Here is a 26,388-nt window from a genome sequence, read left to right on the forward strand (position 1 = left end):
TAAGGTCTTCTTCAATTTTTTTCTTTAGAGTTCTATAGTTTTCATTGTAGAGGTCTTTTCCTTCTATAGTAAAGCAGCCACATCAATGTTCATAGCAGCTCAATTCACAATAGCTAAATTGTGGAAGTAACCTAGATGTCCTTTAATAGATAAATGGATGAAGAAACTGTGGTATATATACACAATGAAATATTACTCAGTATTAAAAGAGAATAAAATTATGGCATTTGCAGGTAAATGGATAGAGTTGGAGAATATCATGCTAAGCGAAGTAAGCCAATCCCAAAAAACCAAAGGTGGAATGTCCTCTCTGATAAGTGGATGCTGATCCATAAGGGGGAGGGGTAAGCATGGGAAAAATGGAGGAACTTTGGGCAAAGAGGAGGGAGGGTAGAGAGGGTGCATGGGGGCAGGAAAGATGTGGAGTGAGTTAGACATCATTACCCTAGGTACACATATGACTGCACATGTGTGACACTATATTGGGTACAACTATACAAATGTAAAGTTGTGCTGTAATTGTGTCCAGTGAATCAAAATGAATTCTGCTGTCATATATACCTAATTGAAATAAATTAATTAATTTTAAAAAATCAATAATACTTGGGCTAAAGATGTAGCTCAGAGGTAGAGTGCTTGTCTAACATGCACAAAGTGTCAGGTTTGATCTCCATAATGGCTAAATAAATAAATAAAATCAGTAATCTTTTGTAAAATGGGACAGTTTGGTCCCTATTCTACCTCTTCCCCATACCATTCTTAACACGGCCATTCTCCTATCTCTGACGCCTTTTCCCCACAGTGAGAAAACCCAGAATAATTGTCACCTGGTAACAAAGTTTAAGGGGAATGAGAGCACCTAGATTATCCCCTATCAGGATTCTGTTCCATGGCATTCCTACTTCTCCAGTTAGGACCTAGTTAGGGATATAGAAAGAGTTGATTCAGAACAAGTTGTTGAAGGGAAGCAAGATAGTCAGGGCAGCAAAATAGAAGGCAGCAGAGCCTCTGGGGTCTTTCACTGCTGGGTCATACACTCTGCAATACTAATTACGTTAACACCAATAAAACTGATCAATTATTACTGATGGAAAACTGATTCCTAAAACTGACTGCATAAATCCAGCTCAACATTTTTAGTTATTTGTGTCTGAATCTATTACCCTGAGACAATGTATTTTTTTTCCACATGAGGAAATAGGAAAAAAAAAAAGTAAGTTCCTATATTTTATAATAGAAGGAATTCAATAAATAAGAAGGTGGAATCAGGTTTCTAATACTATATTTTATATGAAAAGATGTTTTTCACTTATGATCCATATTCCAAATTCTAAAATTTTATCACAAACCTTACTACTTTTGTATATATATGGGATAATATTTGTGAATTTAAACTGAATTTGAAAAAAAGAAGAAATTATGACACATTAATAAAACAACACATTTTTCTTTGATGAATATGGTCACCACAGATACCACTATTTGCCAAAAGCACATTTTTAGAGCCAGCATTTTACTCATTTATATTTGTTATGGTTTAGATGTGAGGTATCCCCCCAAAGCTCCTGATAATGCAGGAATATTCATAGGTAAAATGATTATGAGAGCTATGACCTAATTGGACCATCCTAGCTTAAATGGACTGAATGGGCAGTAACTGTAGGCAGCAGGGGTATGGCTGGAGAGGTGGGTCAGTGAGGTGCATCTTTCCTGGGGCCTTTCCCTCTCCCTCCCTCATTATGACTGGAGCAACTTCCCTTAGCCAAGTCCTTCCCACGATATGCTGCCTCACCTGTCTGAACTGAAACCTTTGAGCTATAAATAAACCAGTGAGCTGTAAATAAACTTTTCCTCCTTTAAGTTGTACTTGCCAAGTATTTTGGTCACAGCAATGTGAAAGCTAACTAAAGCACTATTTTCCTATATGACTGCCCACCAAATTCTGCCTCTCATGAAACAAACACAATCTTAAGAGTAAAATAATTTCTCTAGGAATATCCTCGGTGAGTTGAAATTTCAAGTAAAATCACATTGTAGTCATTTTGGAATAAAAATTAAAATGAAAAACTGACATGAAGCATTAGCTGAGAGAATTTTAAAAGGCAGACAAACATTTAATGGACTTAAAATATGGCATTAAACATATTGGTTTCATTTTTAAATTTTTTTTGCAATATTATTGTCATGGGCCTTTTATAAAGTATGGTAAACTACATATAGCAAATATATATAACATACATACACAATTTAACACTTCAACCATTTTAAGTACATGTTTGTAACACTAATAAATTCACACTGTTTTATAGACAAATTATTTTTTGAACTTATTTCCTTACTTACTCCCATTATACAAATCATCCATGCTTAATATAAAAAAAATTCATAAGTAAGGCAAAAACTATTAACCATGATCCTACCAAATATAACCACTGTTAATGTTTTAATGCATATTCTTCAGATCTTTTCAAAGTACTTTTTAAAAATGACCATAATTGACTATTTTACATGTTGTGGATATTTTGCATTTCAATAAATATAGATTTTCATCATCATATTTAATGGTGGTATAAAACTTCACTGGACAGCAAATGGTAAATCTGAATTTGAATTCATATTAGATAATGCTGAAGCTGTCTAAATTCTGACTATGTCATGATTTAGATTGAAGGTATTCCCTGTCAAAAGCTTACATGTTAAACAATGCAAGAATTTTTAGACGTGAAATGATTATAAGACTCTTAACCTAATCAGCAGATTAATACACTGATATGGATTAACTGATCTGTAACAGGTAGAAAAATCCTCAGTGAGGAAACACTTATTTTATGGAATGAACTGCTGCCCAATTCTAGCAAATAAAACCAAGATTTTCTTCTTCTACTTTTTTTTGGGGGGTGGGGGTTGGGATCTAATCCAGAGTTTTGAATATACCACTGAGATATACCTCCAGCCCCAACCAAGATCTGTAAACCAAGGGTTGGTAAAGAAGAGACGTAAAAAAGAAAGACCTTCAATAAGTTATTAAGGACTTTGGATTTGATATTGGAAGGGTCTCTTATGGCTTTTGCAGCCCTTCTGATTAAGCTCCATCCCCATGTGGCAAAACTGGTATCTCTCCTTGGAGGTCCTATTATTATCTTATTCTCAACCTAACAGAAAGAGTGTGTGTGTGTGTGTGTGTGTGTGTGTGTGTTTGTGTGTATGTTTCTTTTTAAATCTTCCAAGCTGAAATTACTTAGACACTATAGATTTTCTATTCATTTAATTTCTGTATCATTTTCTTAATCATTCAAAAAAATCTCCTGTTTGATTCATCTCTTTCAACCCACATGGCCAAGCCATCAACATTCATGTTAACAGTTCCTTCATTTCTCTTGCAACCATCCCTTCATTTCAGTGCTGACACCCAACCCAGGAACTTATAACCAAAATTTGGATCACTGAAATGGCCTCCCAGATGGTCCCCTTCTCCAGCCTTCTGCCTCTCCAAGTTGTCCTATGTACTACCAGCCAGATTAGTCTTACTCAGATTCTATTCCATGTATCATTCTCCTCCTCAAAAACATTCCACTATTTTCAGGACAGAATTCAAATTCCTTAGCCTGACTTTCAAAACTATTCATAATTACATTCTGCTAACTTCAGGACAGAATTCAAATTCCTTAGCTGCACTTTTAAACTATTCATAATTAAGTACCTTTCTTTAAAAAAAAAAGTTTGAAATTTTATTCCTTATCACTAAAAACTATGAGTACTTTCTATGGGTAAATATCTCTTTACTAAACCCTAACCATTTCCTTTTTTTCTTAAATTTGGGATTCAGAAACACTACCCATTCTTTTTACTTAGATACTAGTCATCCAAGATCTTCTCTAATTATTCCAGACCAGATACCCTACCTGTGAAAACTGACTATACTTAAAATTTATATCCCATATGTTTGCATTTTATCATGTTTTGATTTGTTTCATGTGAAGCTTCCTTACCTGTTTTGTAAACTTCAGGGAATATGGAATGCTTCTTTTATTCATCACAATGTAAGTATACAGATAGACTGAATCTAAAAATAAAATTTTCAAACTAGGAAATACTTCAAACACAATATAATTTATCACATCTAACTGTCTTTTTTTCTCATAAAATAACTTTAATATTTTAATGTTTACTCTCTTTTAGAAAAAAAATTTACCTTATGATCTTTTCACCCCAAATCTTATATATTTCTTCAATACCTAAATGTTCCATTTTGACTACCTTGGAAAACATTAATAATAAATATTCTAGAAGAAAAATACATGCATTAAGCTTCATGTGTGTATATATGTTTAAATAAGTTCTAATAACATAATTTGAAAAAAAATATTGAAGCCCTAATCACATTCTTGGTTTCAAAACAACAGCTCTAAAATTAAGAATACCTTTACTTCCCAGGGAAAGTAGTAGAACATTATATTCACAAATTTTAAAAAAAAATCATCCCTTTGGAGAAAACTATAAAGTCAAAAGCCCACTTATAAAGAACTGTCAAAATAAATAATGAGTTTTGGAAGATAATACAACCAAATAATTTCACTAAAGTCATAAATAAAGATGACCTGTCATAACTTGATTTTGATCTTTCTGGAAAATACTCTCTTACTGTTTGAAACATTAAGGAAATGGTATAAATATTTTTCTTTTCATTCCAGGAATTCTAATTCCAAATAAAGTAGCCTGGTTTTAAAAGGTTTCAGTCATAGCTATAAAGAAATATTTAAGTCTTTATTAGAAAAAGGAGAAGAAGAAGAAAAAGGAGGAGAAGGAGGGAGAAGAAGAGAGGAGGAGAGGGAGGGAGGAGGAGGGGGAGGGGAGGAGGAGAAGAAGAAGAAGGAGAAGAAGAAGAAAACACTTTATTTTAAAATTGGTTTAACTGAGACACAGCATGCTAAATGAAGAGACCCATTAGAATCAGCTCACTCAGTCACCTTTAGAAGAACAGGAAAAGAAACCTTAAATCTTTGGCAGTTTAGGTCAATAAACTAAAGTTTACATTATACCCTTCACAAAAATTATTTTTAAAATAGTCAACCAATAAGCAATTATTTTAGCATATATGAGCTGTTTTACTACATTAAGATTTTATATACATTATTTCTCACTTAATCATCTCAATAAAATTCTAAAGTATTTTTTTATTTCTAGTTCATAAATCAAAAAGAAATAAAGCTATTTGATTTTTAAGTCACTTATTCAAAGTCATCAAGCAATTAAAGAGGTACAACTTGTATTTCAAATCCAGGTTTTCTAGGTCTACACTTTTGGCTCTTCTTTTCATAACACATACTATATTGGGCATGCTGGCTGCTTTTAACAGGGGAAGTAGATTTTTATTTCTATAAGAAGCTTTATATATTTTACTTGCTGGTTTTAGACAAATAAATCGTTAGAAACAGGTGACTATAGAGTACTTGATGTATGTTTTTCCCAGAGAAAATTGACCAAACTTGTTATTTAGTATTCATGCACTAAAAATAATTGCCACCAACCTTGAGAATATGACATTTTAAACCACCAATGATTATAAGATAGAAAAAGTTTAAGTGATAGATAAACTGTAAATAAACAATACTGTTCCAGGATTTCTTTTTAGAAATTACATTTGGAAAATGTCTTCTGTCATGAGATTAGCTGAACAAGGTTCAGAGAACATTTGAAATATTTATCGGTCAAAATACTAAAAACCTTGCATGAATTAATATGGTCCAGAGTTGCCTGGAATCTAACATCAGAACTTATTAAGCCTTGTCACTCTAAGTCAACTTTTTTATTCCTTAGTTATATCAAAATTATCTTAAGAATAAAGAGCCATTAATAGGAAAAAATAGATAACTTTCTAAAATAACAGAAATTTCAAAGAATTATGAGAGGTAAACACTAAATCTATAAATAGTATAGCTTAACAAATATTTTAATATTCTATTTCCATAAGACTACTGCTAAGTTCAAAGGAAACAATGCTTATGAAGTAATGCTATAAAGAAAATAGTATGTTTATTTTAAATTATCTTATAAGAATGCCCTGTAGAAATAGAAACTTTTTCAGTATGCTTTTGGAAGCAATAACTGTTGCTGGTTGGATGATTCAATTAACATGAACTATTCTGGCATGTTTCAAAAGCATTACCATTTTAAAACGTAAAAAAATGTCTAAAACTGCAACCATAGTAATAAATTCCGAGTGGATGGGTTGGGGGTGAGGGAGAAAAACAATGACAAATTGGTCCAAAAGGACACTGAGACTTCATAGTTGGAAGACTATTGTGCTGACAATTAGTAACAGAGGAAGCAGAACACAAAACAAGTGAATGAAAAAGGCTGAACTTGCAATGAAAGACCTTATTATAGCGCAGAAACATTATTGTAATAAAGGGGCAATGTACTCTCCTCTATAAAACTTCCAAACAGGCATCCTAGTATCTGTTATCTTCTCCTGCATTTCATTTTTCATTAGCATCTGCTTGATTATGTATTATTTCAAATCCAAAAGAATTCCTCTATATCTTTTCTAAATTCCAAGGTTAAAGGTCCTTCTTCCTCTCTGGCCTTATGCCCAATTTAACTTTACTCAAGATATAATAAATGCTCTAAAATTAACATAAAGAAAGGAGGACCAGAAAAGGAAGTGATTTATAATTAACAACTCAGAGAAAGAAAGAGAGAAAGAGAGAAAGGGAGAGAGAGAGAGAGAGAGAGAGAGAGAGAGAGAGAGAGAGAGAGAGAAAGAAAGAAAGAAAGAAAGAAAGATATGTGTCCCTAAAGTCTAATTTGTTTAAAATGAATGTAGTGATACACACCTGTAATCCCAGCAACTCGGGAGGCTAAGGCAAGAGTATCTTAAATTCAAGGCCAGCCTAGGCAACTTATGGGAGACAAGAAAAAAAAAGCTGGGGAAATAGCTCAGTGGTGGAGTAGCATCTCTGGAATCAAACTCCAATTACCCCGCCCCCACACAACCACACACACACACACACAAAGCAATGATTATATAATTCATCACAAATACTCAAATCATCCTGTCTTTGAAGACTGTTATTTGCCCTATGACTCCTCTTACATAATTAGAAGAGCAATGCTATATACTTCACATCTAGTGATTCCTCTGCAGTAAGACTTAGTTTGCTCAAATGAAAGTAGCCAAAAGTTCTGAAATACATCTTCATATACTAATTGAGAATGACAAGATTTGATTCATGATACTAACATACAAACTAGTCTAGAGGCATGGAATGTCCATACCTTCTGCATTTCCCACAGTAGAAAACATCTCGCCCCAAGGCCCTAAGGTGGTCAGAGATGCTATTGATAGGTGGTAAAATGGAAAAAGCATTAGCCTTGAAACGTGAAATCTGTGGTCTAGCCCCTAGTTCCACCACTGAAGACATGCATTACTCCTGGGAAATTCCATGAGCCAAGTTTCTCTAGGTATAAAATAGAAAAAAGATTATTTGAAAGAATGTTAAAAAGAATTAATGTATGTGTATAATATGGCACATACATGCTCAACAAATGGTAATTTATTATAATTACTGCCCAATGGACTAGCCAATTAAAGAAATTATTATCTGCTTCTGACAGACAAATCACTGGATTTTAGAAAGACCTCTGAGATCCTTCAGTGAAATTCCTTCACTTTACATATGAGAAAATTCTGAGTCTCAGAATGACTGAATGTTCAGATTAAAATTATATAATGAATTTCTACCAAATAATCATCCATCATATCGATCTATGTTTGTCTTTCTGTTCTAGTACGAATCTCATTACAAACAAAATAAAGGCAATTAGTAACAGAGGCAAGAGTCCACTATTAACCCACTGTGTATAATACTTGGCATACCACTAAGCTTCAATGGATGATGAAAAGAGAGTTGTTATCTCTGAACCCCAGAGATGATCAAATGCATTCAATGCCAGGCCATAGTTCAAATCATCGTTCTGCCATTTGCTTGCTCTTAGACTCTGGGAAAGAGTTTTAATATTTCTAGGTTTGTTTTACTATTCATTTTCAAAATAAAATTATAAATATTTATTTCAGGTTGTTCTTATGATGTCAAATGTGATTAGAGAAGAAAAGTACCTGGTATATAATAGGCTTCAAAAAATATATTATTTCTCTTCCCTTACTTCCACAAATCCCTCTGAATTCCCTATGTATTTAGATGGGATTAAAACACTGAATTTAATGGGTATATAATCATGATTCTAATTACAATTTCAAAAACTACACACAATCCTATATAGAAACTAAAAATCTTATGTTACAAAAACAATACATTGAAAATAAACATTTAACAAATAAGTCAAGTAGGTATCTACAATTAACCAAAAATTACAAATTTAACAGGTCATAAGTACTGTCAGAAAGGCAAGAAAAAAAGAATTATTTTTACCCTTCATATACGAAAGGGTATCATGGAGGAAAATGCTGGGATTAGTGATAAAATAAAAACAATACAAGGATCCTTAACTCAGTATCAAAATGCTGCCTGGTGTTGAATAGTATTATACCTGAAAATTTTTAGCTGGAAATCAGATATACTATTTGCATTAAATAAATAATGTAATTCAGATATATTATTTGCATTAAGTAAGTAATATAATGTAAGAAAATTCTACAGTAAATCCACCACAACCACCTTGTCACACAGGTTGCAGTTCGTGATCATCAAACCATTCCCCACCCACACCACCCTGCCACTCCTACAGAAAAGGAATTAGTATTAGCAGAGAGAAATAGTGAAGACTTTTCCAATTTAAAAGCTACCATTTAAAACTTTAAGCTAAAAAGAAGAAAATTGCCATTAAGGTAGGATTTTACAATAAAGTATTTACTTGTGTCAATAAATATATTTTATATTCTACTAGAAAATGAACAGCAATAGCACTTTAGAAACTACACGTAAAACACCAGGTAAACTATAAAGTCTTCTAGAGCCTAACTCTGACCTTGGGAAAACAAAGTGTCTGTTATGACTGATGCATTCCATTAAATATTACTTGTGTCATATTTATTTCTATCGTTTATCCTTCTTTCTCCTTTGTTATTTTTCATTCTGTAAATGGACAGGAAAATAATATCATCTGGAGCTTTTATTCACTCCTGAGGATTTCATACCCATTTAATTCAACAAGAAGACATTCAGCCAAAGTTTCTCAGAAACAATTTTTCAAATTAATTCTGTTCTTATAGTTACCTAGAATCTATCTTACCTTTGGAAATTTTAGTATTTCTCCAGAGAATTTCAATTTCCAAAGAAGTTTTCTTGATGAGCCAATCTTTAATAATACTTCCTTTCCTAAACTCTAACTGCATATTTTAATAGTAAAATTTACTTCAAAACTTAACTTTAAAATTTGTCTAAGTATCAATTTTAATTGTTTGTGGCAGATTTTGGTACTATAAATTCTTCAAAGCCAACGGCTATACTATTTATCAGTGAAATAATGAACACAGGATTTGAAGTCAACATTATCTTAATCGTGGGTTTAAATTCTGGCTCTGCCAGTTGTCAGATAAGTGACCTTTAAAAGCATGTCACACAGCCTCTCTGAATGTCTTTAAAATGGGGAACAAAATACTTACCTCACAGTGCTGTTGTGAAGATTAAAAGAGATAACATATGTAAAAGGACTTGGTACATAGTAACTCTCAAAGAAAGGTTGGCTTCCTTCCTTATTTCCTTCTTTTTCCCTCAGTACCTGGTACAATGTTGAGAACATAATAACCCTCAATAAAAACTTTCTAAATATTCATCAGAACTTACACTTCCTAAATATATATATAACGTTTTCAAATTGTTGTTAACTTGAAATCATACACAGACACAGACAGACAGACAGACACACACACACACACACACACACACGGCAGGAAATGTCAAACCAGAGTAAGTACGTAAGATTGTTACCTGGAAGAACTAGGTAAGGAAATTAAGGAAGGAGTCTGAAGTAAATGTACTTAAAAATAACTCAGTGATAATAATTATGAATAGGGTGTTCCCTTACATAAACAACTATGGACAACTGATAGTTGAATGCTGACCTTAGGAAAAAATAAGTGACAGAGAGGGAGAGGGACAAGGAGAGAGGAAAGGCATGGAGTGGGTTATTCGAAGAAAGGGGAAGAAAGGAATGTAGAAGGAAAAGACGGAACATTGGTTATACTGGATCTCTTTTATGTCCCGATACCACTTGATGTAAGTTATTGAAACTGACCATTCCTTGACTGCCTTCCCCTAAAAACAATCCCCATGCATCCTCTACCTTTCAAAAAAAGTAGCAACTTAAGAGCCACATTAACTTTAATTATCCCTCCAATGAAGGATAACTAAGAGATCATCTTAGAATAGCCAGAAAGATTTTATTGCCTTTATTAAAAAACAAAACAACTTTTGACTAAAAGCTACGATAACCACATGGGCCCTCCTCAGCCTGCAAAAGCTTTGTCTTCCAAAGGCTAGAGAGTTTGAAGAATTTGGTCCTCACTCAGTTCCTCTAGACCTCATCCAAAGCCCTGAGGCAGAGTCAATGGTAACTCCCTTTTGGCCACAGTGGTTTTTGTTTTGTTTTGTTTTTGCCAAAAGGAGGTATAAGCGACTTGGTGAATGTATGTCACATTGTTTAGTTATAACAAGAATTAGCCCCTAGGATCCAAGTCCCTGGCATTAAATAAAACTGGAGTCTCCCCCTTTCCTCCCCAACTGGCCCAATCAAGCAGTAGCAATTGGCCTAAACCGCAAGGGATTGCTGTAAAGGTTTTCCTTAAAATCTATAATGGTATTTAAAGAAAACTCAACAAAGCAGTTTCCTTTCCACTCCAATGAAATTTAGCTACAGAGAGAAGAATGACTGCCAATTCAACAAATATTACTGAGCATCTTCTCATATTAATACTTCAATTTGGGTAGCACCTTTCAAATTTACAGTATTTTCACATATACCATCTCATTTAATCTTGACTGTACTTGTGACAAATACATTATTGTTATCCCTGCTGTTCAAAGATGAGAAGAATGAAGATCAAAAAACTTACGTGATTTGTCCAACGTCACAAAGCTACTGAAGAAGTTAAAAAAGAATCAAGTTAAAGTCTTCAAACTCCCAAATCCAATGATCTTCCACTATACCAGAGACTGAAACAAATGCTATAGAAAAAGTTTTAAATGTGTATATACAAGTCATCACCTTCTAGAAGTGGACTGATCTCTTTGATTCTACATAAGCCTCCATATTCCTTTATATTTTAACAAATGAGATACAGAAGATAAAGCCTACTGATGATTTTGGAGTAGATTAGGAAACAAAGGTGAGAGATTCAAGATACTGGCTGTCAAACAGAAATCTGAGCAGGTCACCTAGGGTGTTAATAATTAGTAAAACTATATAGTGGGAAACTCAAATAATACACACATAAGTTTATATTTATAAACTTTCAGAGATGCACTGGATTGCTTTCTTACCCCTGAAAGCTAGATTTGAAACACACGACTGCCAGAGTATTTTCCAATAATATAGGGTTACACTTTTTCTTGTCAGACTGGAATGAAATTTCAACAAAAGGGAGGAAACAAGTAACAGTAAGGCACTGTTACCTTGTAGTCTGGGGTGGGGCGGGGAAGACTTCCTTTTAAAGTGATTTTTATAAAGGTTTTCTTTATTTTCAATTCTAAATTTGGTTAATGGGTTAAGTTTTGCAAACAATATATTAACATAACATCATTTATGATAATGAAGCCTGGGAACAAATTTAACTAAATTTACAATAAGACACTTTAAGATGAATATTTAAATATTTAGTACTTACACTAAGATATACCTATTGCTAGATTTAACTTTCCATTTACCTCAAAGTTTGATCACAAGTAAGGATAAGAAAGCATCAAATCATCAAATGATCAAGAACATAAAAACGGCCTAAGAAATCACTGAAAATAAAAACAAGATTAGAAATTCCACATGTTACTGAACCTAAAAGAATATAGCAATTAGCTTAAAAAATAACGTGTAAAACATTAAGGAGTAACAGAAGTAAAAAGGAAAAGATATAGGGTATATAAATATAGTTATGATTTTGGGCAAGTGTGTTGGATATATATCATGTGGATATACAATATATAAAATAATTACAATTCAGCCTTCCCTTGTGAAAAATGGAGAATATCTGAATTTTTTTCCGAGCAAGGAGATGGTATTTGCAAATAACTTTTTAATTCAGAGAGGAGAATATTTGAAAGCAAGAAAACAATTCATAGAGAACTGCTGAACTGAGCTCAGTAGGTAATAGTATGGAAAGAAAGCAGGAGTGGACAATACTTTGATGAGTGACTCATGGCCTATTTTTCTACGAATATATCCTTTCCACTGCAAACTATAACTAGATAGGTCCTCCCCTGCTTCTTAAAATCAAATACTGATTTGGGCACCCAAATTTTATGGTTCCTAATGGTTTTCATTAAAAGTATCAATATGTTTTTCAAAAACTTTCACTATCTGATTACATACTATTTAATCTTAATTTTTATTCCTCTCCAACATAAGTCCTCTATGCATCTAGGATATTGCCTACACTATTCACAAAATAATCAAGTTAAAATCTCTCTTCTTATGTGTGCTTAAGTTGTTAAATTTACTGACAATGCCCTCTTCTAAAAACCTACCCTTCAGGACTCATGTTAACCTTATCTTATGAACAAATTCTCACTTAGTCACCCTCTATTACCTTTACATATTGCTTCTCTCAACTTCTACTGCATTTGTTTTAAATAAAATTCACTTAGGCAATTACTCCCATTTCCCTTCCCATTGCTATTTGTTCCATACTAATATCATCCATCCCTGCATATAAAAGCTATATAAGATTATATAAGGATCGATAAACATTTAAAATTAAATTATTATGTCATCTCATAGTCCACATATTTATATAGTTTTTGGTTTTTCTAGATGTACAAGATTATTATTCTAGGTGGCACTGTATTGAGTGAGACTAAGAATCAACTCATAAGCTTTTTCCTTCTTCCCATGTATTTCCATGAAAGCATTAATGAAAATGAACTGATTTTTCTGTATACTTCAACATTTATTCAGAGATAAAGACACTTTTTGTTAGGTTTAAGCCCCATAAATTCCTTACATTTTTTTCAAGGACAGAGAGAGAAATAGGTAAAGCATAAACATTTCACTTAATTTCTAAAATTGGCCTAAGAAACGCAGACTAACCTATTTTTTTATAGAAGGGACTGAGGAAAGTTTACAGAGAAGTAAAGATATTTTCAAGGTAGGCCAGTATATGCTGTACAGAGTAAGGCAGAATTCTAGAGGTGCTTATTGAGACAAGGGCTGGCATTCTTCTCTTACACCAGAGAGTAAAAAGAAACCTTTCAGAAACAGGATAAGGCCAAAAGACATATGGGCAAATACTCAAGTATTATAACAAAAATCTTACAGTATTTTTTTATTCAATGATGAGAGTTAACAGATGATCTTAATCATCCATCATCAGAAATCCATCACACCATAAGTCTATTTAGAGATGTACTGTGCTTAGAAAAATGCCTTTTTAAAACTTACATCTCTATAGCACTATATTTAGAAGGCACCTTTAAATCTAGTTCATATTTGATTCATTCAAAGAAGAATAAAGATCAAATATTATTACCCACATTCTACAGGACTTGAAGATTTCTCATTCTGCATGCCAAAAGATACCTCATTACTTTAAATCTATAGAAAACGTGTTATACTTTGGATCTCAAATGTCCTCCAAAGTCCCATGTGTTAAGGTAAAGGCTCGATCCTGAGTTTGGCACTCTTGAGAGGTGATGGGTGGGCCTAGTAGGAAGCCTTTAGGTCACAGAAGGTGTTCTGTTGAAGGGAATTGTAGGACTCTGGTTCTTTCTCTTTTTTTTGCCACCTGGCCATGAGATAAGCAATTTTGCTCAGCCACATGCTCCCACCATGATGCACTGCCTAACCAAAGGCCGCAAAATAGAGTAAACCAATCATGGATTGGTACAACCAAAAACTATGCGTCAAGATAAATCTTTTCTCTTTTAAAGTTATCTCTATTTGTTACAGTACCTGAAAGTTGGCTTAACACAATGTCATGGTATGGGGATGGGGGACGGAAATAAGATTTAAATGATAGTGAAGTAATGTCAGTTTTAATCTTGATGCTTAACTACCATTATGTAGTAAGGCAACCTTAAAAAGATCACTGACTTTTCAAAGGCTTCATTTTTCTCATATAAAAAAAGAAAAAAAATTGGATGAAATGTTTTCAGATATTCACTCAAAAGCAGTTAGTAAGTCATTATATGTAGGCACTGGAAGCTGTATATAAGATAAATAAGACGACGTCGTTTCCCCTAAAATAACTCTGAGGTATATACATGAACTACATGAACTAAACAACCAAGAAAGAAAGTATACTAGAAAAGATAACAGCTTGTGAAGGACCAAGAGGAATACTTTAGAAGGAACATGAAGAGGAATATAAATCTGAATTAAATCTTAAATGAAAGCAAATTATACAGGCAAATAGAGGACAGAAAAAAATTTCAACCAGAGGGAAGACATAAACAAAGGCTAACAGTAGAAAAGCAGCAAAAGTTAAATAGGGAATTATAAACAATTCAGTATTACTAAAACACAATTGTAGAACAGAAGAGACATGCAAGCAAGAATTGAAAGGAGAGGCCAGAGAGATCCTTGTATGATATATTAAGGTAACTGGATATTATCCAGTGGACAATGAAGTTCCAAGGTAAGGCTTTCACAGGGGAATGGCATAGTTAGGGTGTAATATCAGAAAGATAATTTTGGTATTGGGATGGGGGGGAGGGAAATAAGATTTAAATGATAGAGAAGTAATGTCTGAAGGAATATGAGTGGTACAACTAGAGGCAAAGAATCTAGTTAAGAATCCATAGCAGAGATAATGATGGCTCATTCCAGGGGAATTACAGGGAAAGATATAACAGGTTCAAGAAATAAGCAAATCAGCAGAACTAGAAAGGGAATCAGGAGTTGGGTAAAGATGTGAAGGGAAAGATAACGATAAAATGGATCCAAATTTGTGTTCAGGCAGAGACAGAACTGACATATTGGATACAAGGAAAGAAACAGACAAAATCATCTTGAGTTTAGCTTAAGACATGTAAAGTCCAAAAAGTATCTAATATAGAGATGTCCTGAAAGTCAAGTGACTTTAGAAAGCTAATGCTCAGGAAAGTAGCCTGGTCTAAAGAGATATAAGGGTAGGAGTAAGCTGCATATAGGTTTTAACAGAAACCCTAAACACCTCATTCAAGTGAATGTACCTCACTTAAGGAAGAGGTACAAAATGCAAAGTGTCCTCAACCAGAATTCTGTTAAATACCAAAATAATGCATTATACAAAGAGAAAAATCAGGAGATATCTCAGAATATTATATAATGTAAGAGATCATCATAGAAGGAGAATGTGATCAAAAGAATAAATGAAGGCCAGATGGAAATCCAGAAAAAAATAAGAACTAAAAAATGTCTACTAGACTTAATGATGGGGTTCAGCACACACTTCCCCAAAATAACACTGAGGCATTTGAGAAAACAGTAGAAGTAGGAAGGACAGCCTTACCCTTTTCCCCTGAACCAGGTCATAAAAATCTAGGAAGAATTCTCTGATTTTTCCTTGAAGGAGGTCTTAAGATGCTCAGCGTAGAGAGTTCCTCCCTATACCTGGAGTAAAGAAACATCCTCATCTCTAAAGACACTGTGTCCCTGTGTCTAAACAAACAGGCCTTGATAAAATACCCTCATTTATTACTACTAGATTACCCCCTTTTTCCATTCATACTTCCTTCATTTTAGCCATATCTTCATCAAACCTAAGCATAGACATATACAAGTTTATGTGTTTCTTTGTTTCCAAAGGGTCCCATGCCATGTAAAACTTACATTAATTGAATTCGTATGTTTTTATTTTCCTCTACCTTAAAAATTAAGTGGTCACTGAAGAATTCATTAAAAGGAGTTTCAATCAAGTAAATAAAGGAGGAAACTAGACTGCAGTGATTAAAAAATAGAAATCATGAGTGTAGACTACCCTTGTGCAAAATTTTAATCAGATGAGAAGGAATTAAAAATTTAATTTAAAAAGAACAATTCTAAAATGCCTTCCAGTTCTCATGCTTCACTTTATTCATATGGATAAAATGCCTAGTTTAGTAAGATTTTATTAAAATCCACATAAATGTGAAGTAGGCTTTTAATTATAAGAAAAATAGGGGACTCAGATTATAGCTATCAAAGGGACATAACACTTTCCAAAACACCTCACAAATACTTTGTAAAAGTATCCTTTTTTAACTTGTTCTTTCTAGATATACATGAAAGAAGAGTATATTTTGACATATCAAACAAGTATAATTTGTTCCAATTAGGATCCCATCATGGTAGTTATGTAAGATGTGGAGTTATACTGCTCATGTATTCATTCATAAGGATAGGAAAGATAGGTCTGATTAATTCTACTATCTTTTCTATTCCTATTCCTCCCCCTTCTCTTCATTACCCTGTTGTGGGTTAACATCCACATATGGGAGAGAACATTCTGCCTTTGGTTTTTGGGGACTAGCTTAGTATATCACTTAGGATGATATTCTCCAGTTCTATCCATTTACCAGCAAATGCCATAATTTCATTCTTCTTTATGTCTGAGTAACATTCCATTTTGCATATATATTACGTTTTCTTTATCCATTCATCTGTTTTAGAGCAATTAGGATGGTTTCATAGCTTAGCTATTGTGAACTGAGCTGCTATAAACATTGAAGTGGTTGCTTCACTACAGTATGCCAATAATAAGTCCTTTGGTTATAAACCGAGTAGTGGGATAACTGGGTCAAATGGCGGTTCCATTCCAAGTTTTCTAAGGAATCTCCATACTGCTTTCCAGGGTATCTTTAAAAAAAAAAAAAAAAAAAAAAATATATATATATATATATATATATATATATATATATATATATATATATATATATATAAAAGGGTGCAAAAGTGAAAGGGAAATAGGGAGAAAAGGAGACTATTAGTCAAAGAAACTTTTCATGTTCCAAATATGCCTTCTTTTAATGCTTCATAAAAACATTGTTTGTCACCTTTGCCTGGAATATTCTTCTACAAATAATCTGCATAACTTCTATAAAATCTTCAGGGACCTGTTCAAAGCCTCCCTATAGAATCATGAACTGTGAAGGATCAAAAGGCCCTTATAAATCCACTGAACTCAGATTGTTTCCACTATGCCAAAGATGAGAGTTTCAGAGAATGACCTAAGGTCTAAGGTCATACCCATAGGTATCAGAAGAAATAATGCAACTAAGAGATAAGGCAAAGTTGTTGTACAAATTTAAAATAATTCATTTATTGTAAGGTCCAAGTTAATAATATTCCTGAAACCTAAGGAACTATTCTACAAATTCATTAGTTTGAGTCAAGTATCAACAACTAATTTATATAAAGATTACAGATGTCAACTAATATTTATCTCATAGATAAGTTGACTGTCAGTCACTAAATAGAATTTTTCCCCAAGAGTGCAGCATTTATTTCAGCCTCTGCCAGTGGAAGTGTTGGAGCAGATGTTGGCAGACTGTGACATACAGTATGTCTTTAAAACTTGTTGGGGTGTGAAATTTCATAAGGTCAAAAAATGCTGCATTTTGATCACCAGATAAAGGAATTCTGCGCTTTTCCAAATTATTTCAGACAAACCAATAGAATTACTAGCAAAATGGACAAACTAAGAAACTATACTACTTTAGGTGAGACTTGACAACATACATTGCTAATGGTTAAAAAGATAAATTCTATGTCTTTAAAGCAAATGTTCACCCAAAAGATTTTCAGAATAAAAATATGTTCTTAAGTCAATACAAAATATAATTGGCAAAAGAATTTAAAACATAATTTCCTACTGAAACAAACCCATTAATATCTAATGAGCATTCTGGTTGGGAAAAAAGATGTGTTTTTTTTTTTAATACATACTAGTCTTATTTTTGTAAAAATAAAACCTCTATGTGAAAATCTACTGACATAAATGTAGAGGGCCTTTATTATAGGCTGGTATCCTTATCATTCAAATGATTCCACAAGCCCTTTGGTTTATCTTTTCCTTTAAAAAATGAAATAAATAAGGATAAAGAAGACTAAGTCTCTTATAATGGTAAATTGAATGTTAGTAACATTCAGAAATTAATGATTTCTTGGATTTTTAAAATTGTTATTTAACTGAAATCTTTTAGCTTCAATTTTTCCTGTTTTTCAAGTATGGCTGAGATAACGTATGACCAAAATAAAATTTAAGGAGGCTGTCCAGTTAAAAATTTATTTTCATGATCCAGAGTCTAGCAAGCTCTCATAAAAGTTGATTTTTAGTTTAACTTTAAAATGTTTTATTTCTGATTTAACACAGAAAGATCCTTTCACTGATGAATCAGCAAGTCTGAACAGCCTGAAGAGCCTGGTCATGACATATCAGTGATAACTGTCATTTTTCAGTTTATTTTGTGCCATGTTCAAATACAAAATTTCTAAACAAGTTAAAACAACTATGAACATAAAATCTCAGAAAATTATTTCTAATGTAAATAATTTGTTTCTCACAATACAATCAAATGACCTAAGTTTGTAAGAGAAAACTTTGAACACCTGACAAACTAAGTTCAATCTAACAACCAAGTTCAACAGTCTTCAACATCTTCTAAAGAGAAACTTGTGGCACATATCCCGAAATTGTATTTATCACATGCAAATTCTAAAATGAAAAACATTAAACTATATGACACTGTATAAGATTATATGCTTAATCACGATAAATTGAAATTTCTATCAAAGCTAAAAATTTTTTATTTAAAATGGATCCAAACTTTCCCATAGGCTTCTTATTATATTGTAAAATGTTAAAAATCCTACAAATAAATAAAAACAAGGTGAATCAACAATTATAATCAACTTACTTGCCACTGAAAAGTTGTTGAGGGGATAAGGTAAATCCACATCTTGAGGTTTCTCTTTATATCCTATGAATGAGCCATCTGTCTTCAAAAGGAAATATCTTGGCCTCCAGTTTTTTATATATTCTCCTACGTGAGGAAAGCATGCATGTTAATGCTGCAAAAAAAAAAAATGAACAGCAGCCTTTACACGAAAAATAAATTATGATGCAATATATGTCCTACAACACTGGCCTTCAAAAATTTAGTTAGGCAATTTTCTTTTAACTTAGCTTACAAAAGAAAATACATAAGCCTACAATTAACATTCAATAAAAACCCAAACATGTTTTGTTTTTCATGATTTCACACTTTGATAATTCATTTGCACCATTATTCCTTCAGAGAATCATTCATCTGAGTACACATTTTGTTCAGTTTTTCATTTTATCAAATGGTTGTGAGAGCGTATTTATTACCAGCCGGTTTAAAAAGCCTTGGTAAATCGGGCACACAGTATCTATGAATTTTGATGAAAACCACTTATAAGAGGAATCCAAAATAGATGTTTCTCTTCCATGTGCCATTAACTAATAACGTAATTTGTAAAAAAAAAAAAAAAAAAAAAAAAAGTTAAGTTTTCATTGTTAAATCTTGACTGTAACTTTATTTTTGGAGGAAAATAACCTTTCACCCAGCGCTGTAAATAAATCAAGCACACACACAAAAAAGCATGAGTCAGTAGCACTTAAACCATATACCAACTCACACATACACACACAAACATAATTGTTAAGAACACATGGCACAATGCCATTACATAATCCAATAAACATATACATACACAGATTTATAAATAAGCTCTACTTAGCCACAAAACAGATTCTTCCTAATTCTAAGCAATACAGGTGCTCCATGATACTGCAAGAACTGGATGGCTAGCTGGTCTCATTTTCCAGCTCTCTACTGCATATTTCTAACTTGTTATTTAATCTCAAATGCTGAATCACAGAACTACAAAAAAAAAAAAAAGTAAGTAGTTCAGTTTTTGATACAAATCAGCTTCTTCTCTTGACCCAAGGTCAAATCTAGCATCTGACTTCTCTGACTCCTTATCCTATCAGTAACTAGGTCAATATAGACTTCATGTATCATGAAATATAATCTTTTGCCAACATATATTTCAGATGTGGAATCATTTCTCTGAATCAGCAATTCTCAGACTTACTTCAGAACATCTTTACATCCTTAAATATTACTGAGAACCCAAAGAGTTTTAAGTTTATGTAGGTTATATTTGTGTTTACCGTGTTACAAATTAAAAACAAGAAAACTTAAAACTTGTTATAACTTTTTTTAAAGGTAACAATAAACCCAGTACGTGCAATATTACATAAAATTAACTATTTTCAAAAACAATATAAGAGCAGTACTGCTTTGCATTTATGCAAATCTCTTTAATGTCTGGTATAACAGAAATAGATTTTCTCCTCTGCTACTGCATTCACTTTGCTCCACTATGTTGTTTTAATTGAAATACAGTGGATAAATCTGGCTCAAATAGATATACAGTTGGAAAGGAGAAGACTGACTATTCAAATAGTTATGGATATATTCTTTGATACCATACCAGATTTCAACAAGGAGTAGATTCTAAAAGGTTAGTTGCATTATGGAATTTGAAACCTTATCAATAAACTTTCTGTACATTTTGTGAAAAAATGTTCATCTACATTAGACTCTGAATGACTCTTTTACACTGTGCATGTTATTTGGAACATTATACACTGGTCCTATAGAAAACACTTGTTTACTGACTTATGAATATCCAAATGTTGACAAATTTCACATTTACATTTTTTATCAAGACCACCATGTCATCCTACTAGTCTCAGAGTGGTAGAAACATTTTCCAAAATTTTATTATTTCTTTAAAAGCTCAATCTTCATTATTGTAGCAAATAATGTCAGTTTTTTTCCCCTTGTAATATACTCTGAAGTGTTTGGTCTCATATCACTTTTCACTGAGGTGCAACAACAATTCATTAAATAAACGGAGGAAATATAGGGGCATCTTTCTCACAAATATTTAAGTGCATAAAAGAAAAAAGACAAAAGAAAACTAATGCCCTTTCAACATTTTACTGAAAAAAATATGGTACTAATGCTGACAGTCTCTTAAGCTAAATTCACAAAAACAAAAGAACTAAATTCACAGTTCCCATTTTAACAATGAAATAGTTCCTCTTATTTATGTTTGTTATTTTACTTTTCTGTTTTTACTTATGTATTCCTATATAAAATTTAAAATCACTAGACCTTAATTCTCCAATGAATGATACAAAAGCAGACTTCAAATGTTGTAAAATAGTAATGTAGATTTATATTGATACAATGTATAAGTCTGTTGAGCTAAATAACAATAGTTTAATAATTATATCAAAGATAAAATGAAACTATCATTTGAAAAAATTGAAAAAAACATAACATAATTTCTTTTTATTTTGTACAGAACAAAATACACCTATTCAGGAAATGTGACATTAAAAAGAAATAAAAATCAGATTTTTATTTCTAAGCCTACTTTCCTTTTAGCCATTAGGTATTTACACTTTCAGATGTCAGAACAAAAACATTACCATATAAATGAATCTTTTAAATCAAATTTTAGAAATTTAAAATACTTTATGTGATCTATAACAGGACTTCTGGTTGCCAAAAAATTCTTTTAAAATAAATTATGCATCCCTTAAACATAGTACATTATATATAGTGAGATATTCATTCACAGAGAAGAAAAATTGAAAATTTCCCTTCTTGCTAAAAGGGAAAAAAAAGCATTATTTCTAAGTTTTTAAAATGATTTTGAGTTGACTCAATTAACAGTTATCATACTAAGCTAAAAGTGGATCTCAAACTTTCAATATAGATTCCTTTTTTTGTTTTGTTTTCTTATCATTATTCATCTACAATATGAATTGATTTAGAAGGTGCTTAAAGAGTATATTCATTTATTTGGTAATTTGTTGAGGTGCTTGAGAAGTGACCCCCTCCCAACCTCTGCCAAAAAAAGGATGAGGTCTCTAACTTCATGGGACTTATTCCAGTATTTCACCAGATTTCAGGTGTCCCCTAAATGTTAGAGAAGGGTGCTAAGTAGTTCCTAAGAATCTCTCTTATATGTTCCCAATAAAATGCTGCAAAAAAGTTCACATAATAGAATGGTATGTTGCCCTAATTAAATATTCAGTATCTAGTTCCAAAAATGGAATGAAGAGGTTGTTTAATTTATAAAGGAATGGGCCTGACAGAGGGACACAGACTCAACAGATGGGAATTAAAAATAATAACAAAATAAGCAAGCTTTCTTGTCACTTTATGGAGGACAAGATCACTAGCCTAAAAGAGTATAAAAAATTATTGCTTTTCACAATACCCAGGCAAGACACTGTGTATACTAAGGATTAAATAAGGGGGAAGAATTGTTCTAGCAGGCTAGGGATCCTAACTGGGTTTTGACCAGTTGGTCAAGGAAAAGGAACTAAACACTTTTTCATCACTAACTCAGTAGTTGAAGTAGTCAATGTTGAGCTAAGAAACATGTTCTCAGACTTTTCTAAAAATATGGACAAAAAGTTCTGGCTTTTATGAAGCTATGTGCCCAAAACAAAGGTACCTCCCTTGCAACCAATCCTCTTTAGATGAACTGTTAAAAATCAGCCATAATTTTACTTTCAAACAGAATTTTCACCTAAATTCATATTGGATGGAGTAATTAATTTTTACTATACTTTCATATTTATGACTTATAGGTTTCAATTTAAGATAGCTTGATTATAATAGAAAGTCATTTAAAAAAGGATTCATGTGATACCAACTATTCTCAAGAGATTGTTCTATGGACACTCACCAGTGTACAGCTAAAATTTGCATGCATTGTCATGATTAACCTTCAGTAAGCACTGCAAACACAACTGGACAAAGTGTCCAATACAACCTCTTCTCAGCTTTTTCTATCTACTTCAATGGGTACTTCTTTTTCATCCTCTTTGCCTGGCGGTTATATCTATTTTGAAATACATGTAATAATACCAAAATACTTACATAGCTGTGCTTTGCTTAATAACAGAGATACATTCTGAGAAACACATCCTTACGTGATTTTCTCATTGTGCAAACTTTACATAGAGTTTACTTATATAATCTTAGATATTTAGCTTATTATACTACCTAGGCTACAGTGTGTGTGTGTATGTATAACCTATCACTCCTAGAGCCATGATGAACAAAGCAACACAAGACTGAATCAAGCCTAAGAAGAAATAATGCAATTAAGAGATAAGGCAAAAAACAAGAGATTCATGAGGCTGCTGCTGGCCACACACAGTATATGATATTTTACAGTAGATACTTAATTATTTCAATTAAGTAGGAGGAAGTAATTCTAAAATAGTGATTAAAAATTATAGTACAGTAAATAAACTAATAAATCATTTATTGTTAAGTATCATACTGTAAATAGTTGTATGTGCTACACTTTTTGTATGGCTGACAGCACAGATTTATTCCAGCATCATCATAGACACATGACCAATATGCTGGCCTGTGGCAAGGACTTAGGTAACAAGAATTTTTAACTCCATTGTAATCTTCTGGAACCAACATGGTACATGTGGTCCATCACTAACCAAATCCAGTTGACTATATTTCCCAAAAAAAGATCCTGATATTTTGGCTTTTATAGTAAACTGAATGATGGACCCTCAAAATATACATACATGCTAATCCCTGGAACCTACAAATATGACCTTATATGTTCGAATACACACACACACACACCCCTTATTTAACAAAAAAATTTGAAATACACACACACACACACACACACACACACACCTTATTTAACAAAAAATTTGACTCAGTTAAGGATTTTGAGAAAAGCTCCTGGGATCAGAAGGAAGATGGCTGCGAAAGGAGTGCAGCACCCTCGTGTACTGCGTCACTGAGCAGGAAAAAGACAAGGTAGAATGGATAAAAGCTAGCTTGTTAGGAATTTCCAGCAAAATTGGGGTGCTCCGAAACCTAGAGGAAGGATTTCCATTGCATAAGGACCTGCTACTGGAGCTCAAACGCGAGAGATTTGTCCGCACGGAAGGTCACGCTGCGTATGCAGCAAATCGCCCCGCGGCCAGAGTCTGCGGCGCTCACTGGGAAACGACGGTAAGATAACAATGCAAAGATACAGCGCTACGGATTCTGCAGGCTCCCGCCAGCTGTGCAAATACTGTACTCAGAGCTGAATTCTGGGCTTGAAATGGGGAAGGAAGCCATCCAATTCGGTTCTCCACATCGGTCAGACCACAGAGGAAGCCAGCGGCCACCATCTTGGAGAGCTGACGTCATCATCTCTGTTTTTTTTTTTTTTTTGACTGATAACAGCTCTTTCAGCTATAGATCAGCGGGGAAAACTTAAGGGCCCCTCCCAGCTCTCCTGTGAGCGCAATAGCCAGACCGAGGGCGGCACGGGAGCCGGCGGGAGCCGCGGCTGCGGCGAGGGAGCCGGCGGGAGCCGGCGGCAGCCGGGGCAGCGGCACGGGAGCCGGTGGGAGCCGCGGCGGCGCTGGCGCAAGAGCCGGCGGGAACCGCGCGGTGCGGGACTCCCAGCTACCGCTCCCACCAGTGCTGACAACTGAGGTCTCTTGCACCGACTCGCCTCGGCGTGGGACTCACGGCTACCGCTCCCACCAGTGCTGACAACTGAGGTCTCTTGCATCAGATACGGGGGCGTGGCTACCAGAAGGTAAGCAAATTTGCTGGGGGTTCTCAGCCCCAAGCTCTAGGCAAACAAGGAGAGTGTGCCCAGGCACTAATGAAACAGCTGCTCCACGCGTGTGCAAGGTAGGGGGAACTGTGACCACCGACAAAACAGGCCCAGTGGACTGCCAGGACACATCGCTCCGGTTGGGGGAGGGGCAGAGCCTCTGGGCGCCTGCAAGTTACGCAGACCTGCGAATCACCAGCAGATCAGGCCCAGCAACCACGGAGCAGCAGAGCCACCCCTGGGCCTGCAAGCTAGGTCCACTTGCCACCCACCGGCAGGTCAGGCCCAACAAACTGCGGAGGGGCACAGCTGCCCCACGAGCCTGCTAGGTAGGCAGAACCCTGACCACCGACAGAACAGGCCCAGCGGCTGGCCAGACACATCGCCCCGCCCCAGTTGGGGGAGGAGCAGAGCTGCCGGGCGCCTGCAAGTTAGGCAGACCTGCGAATCACCAGCTGATCAGACCCAGCAACCGCGGAGCGGCAGAGCCACCCCCGGGCCTGCAAGGTAGGGGCACTTGCCACCCACCGGCAGGTCAGGCCCAACAAACTGTGGAGGGGCACAGCTGCCCCACGAGCCTGCTAGGTAGGCAGAACCCTGACCACCGACAGAACAGGCCCAGAGGCTGGCCAGACACATCGCCCCGCCCCGGTTGGGGGAGGGGCAGAGCCGCCGGGCGCCTGCAAGTTAGGCAGACCTGAGAATCACCAGCAGATCAGGCCCAGCAACCGCGGAGCGGCAGAGCCACCCCTGGGCCTGCAAGATAGGCGCATTTGCCACCCACCGGCAGGTCAGGCCCAACAAACTGCGGAGGGGCACAGCTGCCCCACGAGCCTGCTAGGTAGGCAGAACCCTGACCACCGACAGAACAGGCCCAGAGGCCGGCCAGACACATCGCCCCGCCCCGGTTGGGGGAGGGGCAGAGCCACCAGGCGCCTGCAAGGTAGGCAAACCTGCGTCTCACCAGCATATCAGGACCAGCAACCCGCGGAGCGGCAGAGCCACCCCCGGGCCTGCAAGGTAGGCGCACATGCCACCCACCGGCAGGTTAGGCCCAGCAACTCTCGGAGCGACACAGCTGCTCCACGCGCGTGCAAGGTAGGCGGAACCGTGACCACCGACAAAACAGGCCCAGTGGACCGCCAGACACATCGCTCCGGTTGGGGAAGGGGCAGAGCCGCCAGGCGCCTGCAAGGTAGGCGGACCCGCGACCCACCAGCAGAACAGGCACAGCAATCCACAGAGCGGCAGAGCCACCCCCCGAGCCTACAAGGTAGGCAGACCTGCGATCCACCGGCAGGTCAGGCCCAAAAACCTGCGGAGGGGCACAGCTGCCCCACGTGCCTGCTAGGTAGGCTGAACCGTGACCACCAACAGAACAGGCCCAGCGGCCGGCCAGACACATCGCCCCACCCCGGTTGGGGGAGGGGCAGAGCCGCCGGGCGCCTGCAAGTTAGGCAGACCTGCGACTCACCAGCAGATCAGGCCCAGTGACCCGCGGAGCGGCAGAGTCACTCCCGCGCCTGCAAGGTAGGTGCATTTGCC

General features: G+C 35.4%; 1 protein-coding gene across 5 annotated transcripts in view; it reads right to left on the minus strand.

The window, feature by feature from the left end:
* The window catches only part of Akt3 (AKT serine/threonine kinase 3), a 282,729-nt gene that overhangs the window by 143,403 nt on the left and 112,938 nt on the right, over window positions 1–26,388 (minus strand). For 2 of the 5 annotated variants that reach the window (XM_076832051.1, XM_076832056.1), the window contains exon 3: window positions 19,047–19,172. The exons of 1 other annotated variant lie outside the window; for it this stretch is intronic. In XM_076832051.1, coding sequence (XP_076688166.1) covers window positions 19,047–19,172 — 126 coding nt within the window. Of the gene's footprint in view, window positions 1–9,625; window positions 9,842–16,706; window positions 16,987–19,046; window positions 19,173–26,388 lie in introns of those variants that run through there. 2 more of the 5 variants (XM_076832052.1, XM_076832054.1) reach the window with 2 other exon arrangements.

Source organism: Callospermophilus lateralis, chromosome 13, assembly GCF_048772815.1.
Source record: "Callospermophilus lateralis isolate mCalLat2 chromosome 13, mCalLat2.hap1, whole genome shotgun sequence".
NCBI lineage: Eukaryota > Metazoa > Chordata > Mammalia > Rodentia > Sciuridae > Callospermophilus > Callospermophilus lateralis.